This window comes from Cynara cardunculus (genome assembly GCF_001531365.2).
Source record: "Cynara cardunculus var. scolymus isolate 2C chromosome LG 3, CcrdV1, whole genome shotgun sequence".
NCBI classification, from domain to species: Eukaryota; Viridiplantae; Streptophyta; class Magnoliopsida; order Asterales; family Asteraceae; genus Cynara; species Cynara cardunculus.
Window position 1 is genome coordinate 34,565,338 of NC_037530.1, and position 15,966 is coordinate 34,581,303.

Genomic DNA, 15,966 nt, shown 5'->3' on the forward strand with positions numbered 1-15,966 from the left:
TAATGAAATAATTTATTTTTGGTTTAATAATATAACATTTTATAAAGATAATAATTAAGTATTCTGTTAGAACTCAATGATTATCCTAATTATATTTTAAATTTTTTATATTTAAAATGAGATGTTTATCCTGTATTTGATTGTGTTTATATGCAATTAGTTACACGAATTCAGAGTTTTTAAGAGTTTTAAGAGTTTTAACCAAATGCTTTATAAGATAGTATAGATTTACAACATCAGTCAACCCGTACCAGTTAGGTTGGTGCTGCTCGAGTTAGTCGGGTTATATATAGTTATAGCATTGCGGTAACATACTTAAACTAACAACTATTTTTCACCATCACGTAATTGATTTCCTATGCTATTTAGAGAACAAAGAAAATTTATATCGACATCAAAAATAAAGTTGAATATTTGGCAAGATTTGTGATGCATTTACGAAAAGAGTTAACACGACCATGCAAGTGAAAGGCACTACTAAGAACAAGTATAGCAGTTAATGTGAATAACATATAAGAGAGAATATTGTGTTTATAGGAGTGGGTTGAGTTCAAATTGACGTAACACAGTTCCAACCCTATACATCATTTTGAAGATTTTACAACTCAATTAGACATCGAATTGGGCTGACAAGTTGATCAGGTTTTTGTGAACCCCTACACTTTGGACACAACAAATGCAATTTGGTTTACGAACTTATGGTTAAGGTTTTGTGTAGTTTTTTAATTTATCAATGTTGTTTAACCTCCTACTTTTTTGTTCCATCCAATTCTTGTCGGATAAAAAAAATGCATTTTTTCTCACTCGATCCCGACATGTCCTAGTACAATGTCCGTCAAACTGGAGAAGAGTTTTTATTCTGTTATGTCCCATGATGCCACCTGTACCAAACGCACCCTAAGAAACAACATAATCGATATTCACTTGTTTATGATTCGTTTTAAAAGTCGCATAAATTCAAACCATTTGGTTAATGGTGAAAATTAAAGAACTAAATATATGCATTATGTACAGATTACACACACACTAATATCCCAAAACTGAGTAACACATTTCTCTCAATATTCACACACAAACCTAATTTAGAAGTGGTGCACATACTCTACACATAGCTGCTGCTTTAATCATGTTAGATTTAGCCGCGTCGAGCAGCGGATCGACCTGAAGCGCTTTGTTGAAGCAGAATTTCGCTTCTTCCCATCGCCTTTCGGTAACAAATACAAGCCCTAGATTGTTATATGCAGGGGCATAACCAGGCTGCAGCTCCAGAGACTTGGTGAACATGGCTTTTGCATATTCATATTGTTTTTGCTGACGGTAAAAGTTTCCCAGGTTACAAAAGATTGTATGTGCCTGTTGCGGTTTTGCCAGTGACAAGGCGCGCTTGTATACTTCTTCGGCTTGTAAAGATGATGTCTCCGATAGTTGCAGAGAGATACCTGGGTGTGTTGCAGTGTTAAAATGCCACCAACATGAGAAGTCTTGCAAAGAAAATAATGTCCCATAAAAACCGCAATATTCATTTTTTGTTAGATATGTGGAACCCTTTTGAATCTCTCTCTAGAAGAGTCGTTGGAGGGGATGTTCCTACATATGTACAAGTTTGATGGTACGTGTCTATCCGACATAGAAATCCAACACAGCTCCTCAAACGGAGGTGAAAAAGTGTGTTTACTAGATGGGGTAGACCCCGGCTCTGATACCATGTTAGATATGTGGAACCCTTTAAATCTCTCTTTAAAAGAGCCGTTGGAGAGGAGATGTTCCTACATATGTACACAGGTTTGATGGTCCATCTCTAGCCGATGTGGGACTCCAAGATTTGGAAGGATTTCGGGTTAAAACTACTTAATTAAGAAAAGTTGATATTGATTCGAGTCCACAAGAGGTTTTATTTTGTGGTTGACAAACCACGTTTCGAATCAAACCTTGCAACTTTCAAGGGATTGGTCCAAATCAAGGGGATTGTACTCGCTCCGTCCCAAAACAAATGTTCACTATGAAAAAAACACAATTTTAAAATATGCAATTATTACACTTCTTAATCAACTAATGACAATTTTACCTTAATAACAGATGGAGTAATGAATTTTCCCATCTCATAATTAAAACAGGAAAGTACAACATTTACTTTTGAAAATTGTCATTTATTTTGGGACAAACTAAAAAAATGTGGGCACTTATTTTGGGACAGAGGGAGTATAAATTTGTGAAAATACCTAGGTTTGACCAAGCATAAGAGCATTGGCTGTCACGAGCAACTGCGGCCTTGAGGTATGTTTGGGATGTTTTGAAGTTTTGGGTACAGAGACTGTGAAGCCCAAGTTGATGCCATTGTACTGGATCATCAGGGTCCTCTGATATTGCCTGCGGACAGAAAATATAAATGGTTTCATTTTCATCAATTGTAGCAAAAGACAAGCAATCTCTCTCACACATACAGGATATGAAGATTCATTTGCGTCACCCAATAGGGCTATGTCATTCGCAGCAGGAAACAAGTACTTGCTATATAGAGAAGACAATTCAGAAGGAAAATACTGATACCACTAACCTTAAGGAAAAGGAAGTATTTAATATATGTGTTTTGATGGAATGCATCAACCCCAATCTCAAGGGGGTGTGGAGTGAATTGTGAGACTTTGGAGGGCCTAGTTAATATTAATTAGTTAATTTTTATCATTATATTAAATAGTCTTATATTATTAGGATATATTTTTAGTATGCTATTTCAATTATGGTAGGTTTAGGAATCTTGAGCATTTATAGGTGATTAAGGTCAAGGTTCCGGGGGAGGAAAAATTTAATCTAGAGTCTTGGGAGATCACCTACTTCTCGAATTGTAGGCACTATCCCTGTAATTTTCTTTCAGATAAATGAGAGTCCAATTGCTTTCCTATCAGTATTTATAGAAGACAAATCATATAATGGAGAAGTCACCTGTTTTAAACTGTATATTGCCCGTTCTTCAACCTCCATTAATTCATTTTCTTCGATTTTAAATCCAGCTGCAATTTCATGCTGGGACTTGTGAACCATGGCAAGCCCTGCCCAGGCTATAGGGAGCTCGACTGCAAGAGAGTCACCTTCCTTTAGTATTGAAGCCATTTCATTTCCAGCCCAGGAAAGTTGTTCACTAGGATTTTGAGACCTTTCAGCTTCCCTGATTCGATGAACTGCAACAGCATATCGAGTTGCCAAACAATTGGACTCCAATTTTGCAGCCTGCAAAGCAGAATGGTATGTTGTTGTTTCAAAGATGAAGAAAAAGCAAGTACTCCTGACAACCGAAATATGGTGGTATGAGAATTAAGTTAGAACCTTAATGGAAAATAGTCTTATATTTAACTTGGTCTCCAAACTATAAGAAGCAAAAAATAAATCTCTACTTGCTTTTTGGGTATGTTTATGCTCTCATTAACTGGTTGACCCCCTTAGAATCCTACATGGAAATCAGAAGCCAGTTTGAATTACCAAACTGAAAATTTGAGGGGCCAATATATATAGGTAAAATGAATGTTTAGTAAACAAACATAAAATCAAATGTTTAAAGGTAACTCCGACACTCTTCCCTCTTCTGGCCATCCCCTGCAACTGTCACCGCCTCTCTGCATCACCACCAACTCCTGCAGATAATCGCATACTAGAATACTACATGCCAAAATTGAAGACCACCTCCTGCATGGTCACCCTGCAAACTCTAGTGGCTTATTTAACGGCTTAAACCACCCGGAAACCACAAATTGAAAATACATAACTACTCCACGCCACAACCAGAACAAAACCAAACTAAAGCCTCAACTTCGAATCAACAGTTACCTGAATTCTGAGTGGCCATATTCATAACAAACTTTTGTGATGAGTTATATAAACAATACATGTCAATTTGTAATCCTCTTCCAGGAAGTTGTAGTTTATGTTAGATGATTTTTGTGATATATGTGCCTTGCTTTGTTCCAATAGGGTCTAAGGCAAAGCTAAAGTGGTTCATATGCCTACTTTATCTACTTGACGAAAGGGAATGCAAAATATTTACTATGAAAATAATTATGCTGATATATGCAATTATGAACAAAATTGGCTCTTCATGGTGAACAGCAGAAGCAGATTCATCAACTACAACACCAGAATACTAGTCAATTATCACAATATACCATCATTCAACATTTCTTTTACAGACTGAATCTGTGAATCTAGAAACCTATACCTAGAACTCAGGAAGTACCTTTTTTCAATCTACCATATCAACTAGAAACTCTCTTTGTGTGGATTATAGCAAATTAAAAAGTAAACAGAACCACAAAGTACAGAAAACTTCAGCTGCAGTAGTAACTAAACATGTGAATACGGGAGATGGAGATGATTAACCTTGAACTTATACAATTTTATCCCTCTTGGTTTCCTTAGTTGCATTTGCTCTCCTTTTGATCTAATTAATGGCTGAAAACCCCTAAAAATAGAGTTGTAATGTCCATGCATGAAGCTTTATTTCAAAACACATTCTATAAATCCAAATATAATATTTTGCAGGTGCCGTTTACTTCAAGGAACAACTTAGTTCCACACCAAATTTCAATTGCTTTTTTCTACAATTAACTTGAAAGTTCAATAAAGTATGATATCTTTTATAAAATGATTGTAGCAAAGGCAATAATCACCTTCTCCAAGCACTTCCCAGAGTTTCTATGATCACCAGCCATGTAATATGCATTAGCAAGATTGGTCCATACATGAGCAGCTTTTGGATCTGCTTTTGCAGCAGCTAACAAACATTCCTTAGCAACATTAACTGCAGTAACTCTATCCTCACAAGCCCCATCATCAGCATTCGCCCCGGCACCTGAGAATTAGGCCGTAGAGATCATTAGCACATCACTTCTACTTGACATCTTGATATGTATTCTAGGGATGCTAACAACAATTTTTAAGACATGAGAAGTCTAGCTTTTGTCTGATATCTGCAGCAAGAGCTACAAAAAGAGAGATAAATAGAGCTGACAGAAAACCACCAACATACCTGCAACCACGGAACCATATTTACACAAAAGAAGGGCAGCATAGTTGATAAAAACGGATGGATGGTTTTGGTCTTTTAAGATCAGGTCTTGGAAACATTTTGCTGAAAGCTCCAAGTTTCCACTGGATGACAGATGGCCATGTCAGTTCCCTCGTGTGGGTATCGGTGTAAGATAAGTATATAAAGCATGTATGTCAGTGAAAGAAAGAACAATAAGAGTAAACTTGATGGTCAACAACTTCTTAGTAACCATCAAGCATACAAACACAATTCTATACCTAGCATTCAGAATAGAAGCTTCTACTCGTTTTTGTTTCATCATTCATTCCTTATCCATTACAATGGTATAAAAGACAAAAGTTTCATGTCAACTAGTAAAATACACCAAAAGTATAAGGTCCTTACTTTTGAAGATGAGCCATTCCAAGGTTCCCGATGCAATCCAAGTTTTCAGGAGCTACCACCAACAAAGATGAAAGTACTGATATAGCATTCTAAACAAACAATGAGGGTCATCTTAGATCGTAAAACAGATTGTACTTGTTATGTGCACGATAACGAAAAAGTAAGCACTTGTACCTGCAAACGACCCGCTTTGAGTAGCAATACACCTAAAGTGTTCCAAACAGATGCCTGTCTAACATCAGATTTCATTGACTCATTTAACTTGCAAAGAATTTCTTCAAGCTCCTTACCCTCCAATTCTTTGCCTGAACCATAATCTTCTGAACTTCCCAGCAAAATACACTGCAAGTTATTACAAATGGATAATAACTGTGTTAAAACACTCAACTACCATTGGAATTTGTAGAAATCGTGTAATGGACATAAAGTGCAGGAGTGCAAAGCTGTATGCACCTGTGCATGATGAGTCTGAACCAAAGAAAGCAAATCTGGCCTGTCAATATCTTCATCACCACGAAGCAATATTTCTTCGGCCTTTTCATATGCTGAAACAGCCTATATAGATCCTCCAATCTTAGTGAAAAATAACATGTGTGTAAGCTAAGCATGGGTAAGATCCTACCTTCTGTGGTTGTCCCATCCTTTGATACATTAGGCCAAGTATAAAATGAACATGGGCATTCTTAGGCATCTTTCGGGCAACATGTACCAAGCCCTACAAGTATTCACGTGTTTCATCACATCACTCTTACAATTTTTGAACAAACTACCAGAGCATAAATAGTAGAAAATAAATAAACACAAGTTATTCACAAGCAGGATCAACATAAGTGGTAATTATAGAGATGCTCTACGCCTCAACTAATATGTTTGCTCTTATAACATTTAATAAATGGAAGATTGAGGTTATTTTAATCTTCATTTCTAACCAGTTTTCTATCATACTACTTGATGAAAAGGACAATTAAATCACAGCACCACACGAAGCTCCATTGAGCTTTCTTGTTAATCTGCCACATTTGACACATCAGGTCCAGTTAAAGTAACATAATAATCACTAATATCCATGTGTATGTATAACCTCGCTTTTATCACCCAAAATGGAGCATTTTAGATCTTTTAGAATGAATGAGATAAAAATAATAATTGTCAGAAACAGGAAGACAAAAGATACCATATTCAGAGACATATACCAAATCAAACCAAACTTCTATAGATGGATATTAGACGTGTAAACATCCCAATAGCAACATATACCTATTACTTACAACAATCCATCTTTTATTTTGCATTACTTGAAGTAGGCTATAAGTAAGTGCAGAAGAAATTATGCAAATGAGATAATCTACACTAATTCTCCTATGTTCGTATTGGACTTTCGAACTTGCATCACGCCCTTTGCCCGGCATGCCCACAGATCTAAGTTGGATAAACAAATTTTGTATATTGAGCCATTGATTCAAGCCTACAGTTGGTGGAATGAGTTGAATTCTTATTCAAATACTGGATCCTTATATTAGAAACTCAAATCAATATTTTCATGAATGTGTGCCAAGACGCAAATATATGAAATTCAGCCCAAGCCAAAACAAGCTAGCTTAGACCACATCACACCCAAGACAAACATATCCACAAAGATGAGAACTCACTGTTTTAAGGCTGCTGACTTTTTCCTCACGAGATGAGGGCACACCTGGACTGTTATGATCACCTTCAGCATCAGCTCCACAATCAATAGGGAATTCCATCTTACCAATTCGTGATCGCGACTTCCCCAATTTTTTAGATTGTTTACCTTCTAGTTCAACTGTGTCAGAATCTTTCCCCAACAAACTGATTTTATCTTGATTGTTTTCTTCATTATTCAACCTACACAAATACAACCACATGTACACACATGAATGCCATAACCTCATTTTGCTCCTAAGTGTACACCGCGTTGCATCCCTTCAAAATAAAGAGAGCCCCTCTTCGATATTTTGAGAATGCAAAACTACATTTATTTTGATCGAAATTGTAAGCAAAATTATTCGATATTCTAGTACGTGTTACAACAATTCTCCTAGTTAGCAATTTTCTCACGAAATTCTGAAAATCCATATCAATTACGAAGTTCAGAAACACTCATTTGGTATCCAAAATCAAAACATAGCTCTAATTTTCTCGAACATTCAACTGATTGCAACTAATTATCTCACGAAATTCATAACAAATAAAATTACAAAAGAAGCAGCAAATATTAAGAGATTAAATATTAACATAAGAAGGAGATAACAACTAAATGTGAAAGACCTTGGAAAAGTATCTAGGGCGTCAGTATCAGTAGGTGGGTCAACGTTGAGATCAGCTAGCACTACTATTTTAGGTGGATGAAGTCGTGACGGAGCTTTCGAGCAATCTTCCGGTGCGACGATGGTGGCGGAGGAGAGTTGAGGTTTAGTATGGACGCCGGCGGGATGGTTAGTAGCCGGCGGTTGGGACATTTTCTAGGGTCTAGTAGTAGCAATAGCAGTTGTGTGGGCTTGTGAAGAGTAGACGACGAGACCTGAAATTGGTCATGGTCATTATATACCCTTTCATTCATGGTCTCCTCTCCAATATATTTTCCTTCTTTTTGGATATACTTTTTTCCTCCAACAAATAATTTGTCTTTTTTTTATTTTTCTTTTTAAACAAATATAATATTCATTAAACATATTATTTCAACTACTATAAATAATCAATTTAATGTGTATTTGGAATTGCTTATAAAAATAACTTATTGACTCATTCTTGTATGACACCGGTAATAAGCACTTTTTGAGTTTTGGATAAAGCTTATACCGGTGGTGCCAAACCGGTAATAAGAAGTTTTTGAAGAAGTTAAATCATTCTAACTTGTAATAAATTGATAAGGTCTTTTGTAGAAAAATGTAAGTTGTTTCAAATAAGAAATCTCAAACACCCTCTTACCACAAAAATACGAGAACAAGAACAAAATTTACGTTAACCATCTCAAAGTATGAAAATTTTATGTATATTGAGTTTTTAAGATATTTAGAGTAAACTAAATGTTTCGTTCACCTCGTCGTATGTTTTTAATAGTTCTTGTATATTTTTTGAAAATGCAACGAATCGTGTTTTATGGTTGCAATTTTACAAGCGAGATTCTTAATGCAACCGAAAAGGTGAACGTCGTTGATTTATTTAGAGACTAAACTCATTAAGAAAATACAACTACAGAGACCTAACTCATTAAAAAGAGACGGTTAAAAACACCTAACCACAAAGAAAGACACAACCAAAGGGCCTTTGGCCTCACGATACAGTAGTCCTTGACTTTCTAGGAGGTCAGGGGTTCAAACATCACCAAAGATGAGAAAAATATGTGAGTTCATTTGTTGCATTTGTCGTATACTTTTAAAAAAAGACATATAATCAAAATATTAAATACACTTAACATTTCAATATCATAATTAATGCTAAAAAATTAAGAATTAAGAATGTAATTATATTATGAAACCTCTCTGCGTCACCGGCGTCCAACGAAATCCGAACTCCGAGCTCCCGACCACTTCTTCTTGTTCTTCCAAAACTCATCTTTCTTCCCTTTCTTCTTAATCTTCACCCAACCCAGCTTATTACTGATGATCCCCATTATCGCACTCTTATCTTTCTTGTTCTTCGTTGCAGCTTTCACGTCCAAAATCGCCCGTAATTTATGATACGATCTCGCATCCGGAACCTGCCCGCTTTTCACCATCTCTTTATGATAATAAAACGCTCGCTTAAAATCCCGAACCCGAACATACGCGTAAATCATGGTCGAATACGTAACTGAGTCAGGTTTCAACTCAAGCACCGCCATCTCCTTCAGTAGTTGTGGCAGCTTACTCTCGTTCCCACCACGTGCATACGCATTTATCAGCATGTTATATGTCATCACGGTCGGCTTCAATCCGATCTTCCCGAATTCACATATCACGTCTCTTGCGTCACTGTACTGACCTTGTTTTGCAAACCCGTCCACAAGAATATTGAAAGTCACACGGGTTCCTTTCACTTTATCGTTCATCATCGTTTTCCAGGTTCTCGTTAGCGATTCAGTGTCGCCAGCTCGCCGGAATGCGTCAAGTAACGCGGTGTAGGTTTCAATCGACGGTTTCACACCGTCCCTTTTCATGTTTTGGAACGCAAGCTCGGCTTTTTCGTGCCATCCGCTGATTGAGTATGCATGTATAAGTGCTGTATAAGAATGGGATGTCGGTTTTATGCCGGATTTTTTCATCTTCAAGAAAGCATCAGCCGCCATATCGCTCATTTTCTTTTGTCGGCCGTAAGCACTAATCAAACAAGTGAATGATTTCACATCTGTCGGTAATCCGATTTCTTCCATTTCTGCCATCAATTTTTCGATTACTTCTGGTTGCATTCTTCGGCTGTAAGCATCCATCAAAATGTTGTATGAAGCTGTGGTGGGTTCGATCCCTTTTGCCTTCATTTCAGCAAAAAGACCTTCGGCTTCTTCTATCTGGTCCGATTTGCTATAAGCGTTCATAATCGTGTTGTAGACGATTGCATTAGAAGCGATCCCTTTTTTCTCCATTTCTAATTGGATAATCAGCGCTTCTTTCTTCAAACCCTCGTCACAAAACGACTTAATAAGAGAACCCATAACTTCTAAACTCCATTTGAGTCCTCTAACGTTCAAGGTTTCGAAGAACTCCCATGCTTCTTTCGCACTATTGCCGGTTTTCCTCATAACCGTGATCATTATAGAGCATGTTACATTATCTGGTTCAACATTCTGTTCCTCCATCATCTCAAACAATCTCCAAGCATCATCATATCTAAGAGAAATAACCGAAAATCCAAGCATAATAAGATACGAGCTTAGCATAAATATTGTTTAAGCATATGGACAACATCCAAAAAGACGACAGATTGTAGAAAGAACTTCAAAAACATAAAAAACCGAAGCCACAAAGACATTGCAGCAAGAAAACATATTGTCGAGATGGAAAAGCGCTATCCAGTTCGCAAACCGCTACATAAGAATTCTGGGGTGTAACTGTAAACCTCTCTCACTACAACAAAATCGGCTTTTTGGGACATCAAAGACGTCTAAATGTGCTAATAAAGTGCATTATAGGACTTAACTTTATAGGACCAAATACAATCAATAGGATATTATGTAGTACTTAGGCTTCCTAACAAGTTTTTTAAACTTAATAAAGTGTCTTATTAGCTTTTTTATAGAACACTTTTCAGAAGTATCCTATGCAGACATCTTTTTACAGAACACTTATTTTTACTTTTCAAATAATGTCAAGTAAAAAGACTAATAAGACGTTTTATTTCAAAATTGTCCTATAAAAACCTGCTATGACGCCCAAAAGTGTCTTATCAACTTATCGAAACACCTATACAATATCAAGCACAATTGTCTTGTCCTATAAACTTAACTGATATAAAGCAGTTTATTATACCATTTAGACATATTTGGCACTGTCTTATAGGGAAATATATAGAAATGCCTTTTCCATATATATATATATATATATATATATATATATATATATATATATATATATGCATTAAAATTGCTTTCTTCATATAGTGAAAGCTTGGTTGAACCATGTAAATTCTGTGTTCTTTTTATTAACCTAGATATCCAACCCGCTATGCGAGCCGACTAATCTCAGTGCGACCACCTGCTTTGCAGATAGCCCGGAGCCACTGCATTTGAACCTCCATAGCCACAAGGGGATTTTTATTCCTCCTTTGATTTGAAACTGGGACCTCCAAGTACTTTTAACCTTTGGAGCCAAGCTCAAACCAATCAGGCACCACCCTTGTGGTTGTAAATTCTGTGTTATTGCGTGCTTTTCTTGGTTGTAAAACATAACATGACAAATCAATCATACCCATTCAAGAATTCTTAGTCAAATTAGGCTATGAAATCAAAACCGATACTAGGAAACAATGAATTAGACAAGAAGGATGAAAAGGCATACCTCCCACAATACGAAAGAGCAGAGATTGCAGAATTATACACATGAACTTGCTTGAATTCCATGGAATTGGGCAAATTGTTGAACAAAATCATCAATTTATCACCCATTCTAGCTCTTCCCAACACAGGAAACAAAGCAGAATAAGCCCAGGGTGTAACCAATGAGGGCTCCTGTAAACTCATCCACTCAAAGAAATATAAACAGCACATTGTTAATCCCTCCTCCTGACCCATCAATCCCAACACTTCTACACAATCTCTTGCACTTAATTTTCCTTCATACGGCCCCAAAACCTCACCTAAAGTCACATTCTCCGGCAAATTCCTCGCGATTTCAAGAACTCCGGTGACACCATTACTTGTACTACTAACCTCAATAACAGAACCACCGATTTCTTCACTTCCCGTTTCGGGCTCAGCAATATTGATAACTGGGGTTCCCTGTTCTTCAGTATTGGATTCGGTTTCGTAACCGGATTCTTCAGGTTCAGTGTTGGTGATGGTGGTGGAGAGGTGCCAGGAAGTGCGGCGGTTTTTTTGGAGAGTGAATTTGCCTTCAAGGGCAGGGTCTGGGAGCTGAGAAGAAGTTTGTGCTTTGAAGAATTTATGAATTGGGTCTGTGATTGATTCATCTTTCGGGAGTTCAATTTGTGGGGTTTCTAAGTCTGAGATGGTTTCTTCGTGTTCTTGGAGGAAAGGAAGAAAAATTGATGGTGAAGATAAAGGGGTTGGGGACGAAGGGTTTCGATTTGGAGGAGAAATAGCAGAGAGAGGGATACATGTTCTGAGTTTAGTTAGAGAGGTTCCATGATTGTGATGATGAAGATGAAACCGAGAGGAGTAGGATGAGAGATTCAAGAATGTTAAGGATAAAGAGTGGTGGTTGAGACTGACCGCCATAGCTTCGACCTTCACTGGATGTCGCTTCTTGTGATGCTACTACAGATTCTCGTTCTGATTAGGTAGTCTACATTTCCATAAGAAAGAAACAGATTTTTATTTCATTTCGAAGATAAAATGGGAAAGAAAATCGAAACCCTAACGGAAAGAAAAGCAAGATTTCGAGATGGACGGAGAAGAAAAGGAAATCGAACCAGGAAATGGTGGATTTCAGGATGGTGTGTAAACCCGACGAGTGGAGCAGTTGTTTACTCCGACTCATGTTTGAAAAAAATACCGGGTTGGAGCTCGACTCGAGTGGTGCAAGGGACCGTTTAGCAAAACATTTATCTGGTGAATGCTTAAATATAAAATTTAACATTATCTTTTACTTATTAGGTAAGATTTTAGTCCAACAAAACGGCATCATATACAACAATTTATCTGGTAAACACTTACCATGGTAAAAGTCGTCGCCCTCACTTATCAAATAAGACTCTTGGTCTTTGTCTCGTTCTTACCGGATAAGATTATTGATCCTTATCATATTCATTCGATAAGGTAATGTGATTTTTATAAGCGTTTATCCAGATAAACGTTTGGTAAAAATCCCCTAACTTTTTCAATATAGAGAGCTTGAGCTCGAATATTTTTGGAATTATCAAGTTTGAGTTTGAAGTTTGTTTACAGGCTCGAACTAATGATCGGTTAACTTGTTTATAGTCTCGATGTTGATAAATTTTATATTTTTATTGTATGATTTATGAAACGACTGATCCGGATTATTACTATTTCAGCCCAAGACCGATTTAGGCCCAGCTCGAGACCGGTTTTTGACCATTTCTAGATGCAAATGAGAAATATTAATCTGCAATTTCATTAATAATGGGAAATACAATTATAGACTATAACCCATTATACGATCCATACAATTAAACATCTATTTTTTCGAAACCAAACTTCTATAAGGGTGCGTTTGGTACGCTGGACAGGGTGGGACAGGACAGGACAGAACACATTTGTCCTACGTTTGGTGTGGCTAAATGTGGGACTAAGTGGAACTAAGTTGGACAAGCATGGGACACGCGTGTTCTCTCCTTACCCCTGGAACTAAGTGGAACAGAGACATTGTTACCACACTACCCTTTCCCCCTTTCTTCCCCACATTGCACTCTCCATCAATCGGCGCCCCTGCACACTCCATCGCACCCCTAACTTCTCCTTCTCCATCTCGACGGTGACGGGAGTTCCCTTCTCGACGACGACATCTCTTCTCCTGCCCATCGACGCCCCTGCACCTGCCAAAGACGCCGCCACTCCATCGCACCCCTAACCTTCTCCTTCTCCATATCGACGGCGACGGGAGTTCCCTTCTCGACGGCGACATCTCTTCTCCTCCCCATCGACGACGACATCCCTTCTCCATACATCTTCGATTTCGATTGTGTTCTTCGTTTTAATCGATATATATGAAACATATGGGTTCTTCGATTTCGATTGGGTTCTTCGATTTCGATTGGGTTCTGCTGTCTTGCATCTTGTATTAATTTTGGTTGTATCTTTCTGAAACAGATGCTTGCATGTGTTCTTCGTTTTAATAGATATATATGAAACAGATGGGTTCTTCGATTTCGATTGGGTTCTGCTGTCTTGCATCTTGTATTAATTTTGGTTGTATCTTTCTGAAACAGATGCTTGCCTGTGTTCTTCGTTTTTGAGACGTTGCCTTAGTTTTCGATCATCTCTTGATCATTAGCATATGAATTGGATAAAAATATAGAATGTTTGTTATTTGCCTGTATTTTGTGCTTTTGTGTTTCGAATTAGGTCAAATTATGAAGTTTTTGTTGGATTCATGGACTGTCTTGAATACCCATCAGTTATGTCGAGCTAAGGACAGTAATAAGTTCTTGGGAAACTGTTTTGCATATGTTTTAACTTAGTATAGAAGCAAAATAATGTTAGGGGTAAATCGGTCATTTTAACCAGTCATGTCCTGTCTTACCAAAAGCTGAACAACTGTCCTGTCCTGTCCTGTCCCGTCCTGTCATGTCCTGTCTGCGCACCAAACGCACCCTAAACGATCAATCGAATGTTAAATAGTGATCGAATTTTCAATAAGCCAATCAAGATCAGTAGTAGGCGAGACAAAAAATTAAGATCCTCTTGTCAACATTAAGCCACAAGATTTCTATCGTCCTTATATAATGGACCTTAAACAATGGTCTCGACTGAAGCAGGTACCGACAATGCTTCGTAATGATTCCAAACTCAATGCTATTTGTGTCTTCTCTTCGTGTCCCATTTCCAACCAACTGGGAATCGACTCAAAGATCACTTGCTCGTCACTTCAAGAAACCCGCTCCTCTACATCATTTTATAGCTAATAATGTTCCATCCCCATTCCGCATAAACATGCCAGCTCCCAAAAGACCAAGCTCCTTGAACATCGTTGCATTACTATGGCATTTAAGAAATAGCGGTGGCGGGGGATGCCATGCACCACACATGGAGTTTGGCGTACCCTTGCCTTCCGACCATGCCCATTCTTGGCTTGTTCCCACTCTATCATCGTTGTTGTCTTGAGTCGAGTTACCACCTCAACGATTGTATAGACACCTTTCCACACCCGTTGATTTCTTTCCTTCCATATGCTCCACATAATAGCTACCAATCTACCCAACATTGTGTGATTGGTTATCTGTATCACCTTAAATAACCACTCCTTGAACCCTATGGAGCTTAAAGCTATATTTTGGATTATGCTTGTCATCCCAGCTTGTTGCCAACAATGTTGTGCAAAACCGCACCCAATAAACAGATGGCAAGAATCCTCGACCTCATCTGCACAGCACCCATACTAAAGGGCCGTTCACCAAACACTTACCCGGTAAGCGCTTATCGGTAAATTTAACACTATCATTTACTTACCATGTAAGATTTTAGTCCACCATAACAGTATTGTAAGCAACAATTTACCCGATAAGGTAATGTAACTTGATGTTCACTTACTCGAATAAGCGTTTGGTAAACAGCCCCTAGCTAACTTCAACTCCTCTTTTTCTCAAAGTGGCTTGATTTGGAAGCACCTCCGTAGTTGCTCTCCACGCAAGTCAACCTATCCTCGATAAACAAGGCAAAGTTTGGACGTTCAATATGAAATTGAACCGGAGAATGACAACACAATGTGTCATTTAGGTAGGGTTGTCGTTTAAACTCTTTGACAACCATTGACTTACCAAGTTAATCCAAAAAAATGCTACAACCACGTTACAGATCAGTAAATCATCAAACTCTAAGGACACGTGATGACATAAATTCATTTTAATTTGATTTGTTTTGTATCCTTAATGTATGACGTTTTGAGCGCCACAGACAATGTACCATATCTATATTATCTTATAAAGCATTTGGCTAAAACTCTTAAAAACTCTTAAACTTGTTCATCCCTAAACGATTTCATCCMTATCCGATTTCATCCCTATCCGATTTCATCCCATATTTGAATTCGTGTAACTAACTGCAGATAAACGCAATCAAATGCAGGATAAACATCTCATTTTAAATATAAAAAATCTAAAATATAATTAGTATAATCATTAAATTTTAACAGAATACTTAATTATTATCTTTATAAAATTTATAATATTAAACCAAAAATAAATTATTT

At 37.4% G+C, this 15,966-nt stretch overlaps 2 protein-coding genes across 4 annotated transcripts; both read right to left on the bottom strand.

Annotated features, from left to right (window-relative positions):
- Positions 1-944: 944 nt before the first annotated feature.
- On the bottom strand, positions 945-8,033 carry LOC112508861 (probable UDP-N-acetylglucosamine--peptide N-acetylglucosaminyltransferase SPINDLY). Of its 2 annotated transcripts, XM_025113666.1 has the most exons (12): positions 7,715-8,033; positions 7,072-7,291; positions 6,045-6,137; positions 5,876-5,977; positions 5,713-5,764; positions 5,597-5,628; positions 5,423-5,511; positions 5,018-5,139; positions 4,659-4,840; positions 2,941-3,225; positions 2,220-2,367; positions 945-1,439 (listed from the first exon to the last, which is right to left on the bottom strand). In XM_025113666.1, exons 1-12 carry the CDS (start codon positions 7,903-7,905, stop codon positions 1,078-1,080), a joined length of 1,878 nt encoding a protein of 625 aa, XP_024969434.1. In that variant the 5' UTR covers positions 7,906-8,033; the 3' UTR covers positions 945-1,077. The 2 variants fall into 2 exon arrangements, with proteins under 2 accessions (XP_024969434.1, XP_024969433.1); XM_025113665.1 differs by having other exon boundaries at positions 5,597-5,764.
- LOC112508860 (pentatricopeptide repeat-containing protein At5g50280, chloroplastic) lies at positions 7,219-12,585 on the bottom strand. 2 transcript variants are annotated; one of them, XM_025113664.1, is made up of 3 exons: positions 11,419-12,585; positions 8,925-10,251; positions 7,219-7,291 (listed from the first exon to the last, which is right to left on the bottom strand). In XM_025113664.1, exons 1-2 carry the CDS (start codon positions 12,315-12,317, stop codon positions 8,934-8,936), a joined length of 2,217 nt encoding a protein of 738 aa, XP_024969432.1. In that variant the 5' UTR covers positions 12,318-12,585; the 3' UTR covers positions 7,219-7,291; positions 8,925-8,933. The 2 variants fall into 2 exon arrangements, with proteins under 2 accessions (XP_024969432.1, XP_024969431.1); XM_025113663.1 differs by lacking the exon at positions 7,219-7,291 and having other exon boundaries at positions 8,836-10,251.
- Positions 12,586-15,966: the final 3,381 nt, after the last annotated feature.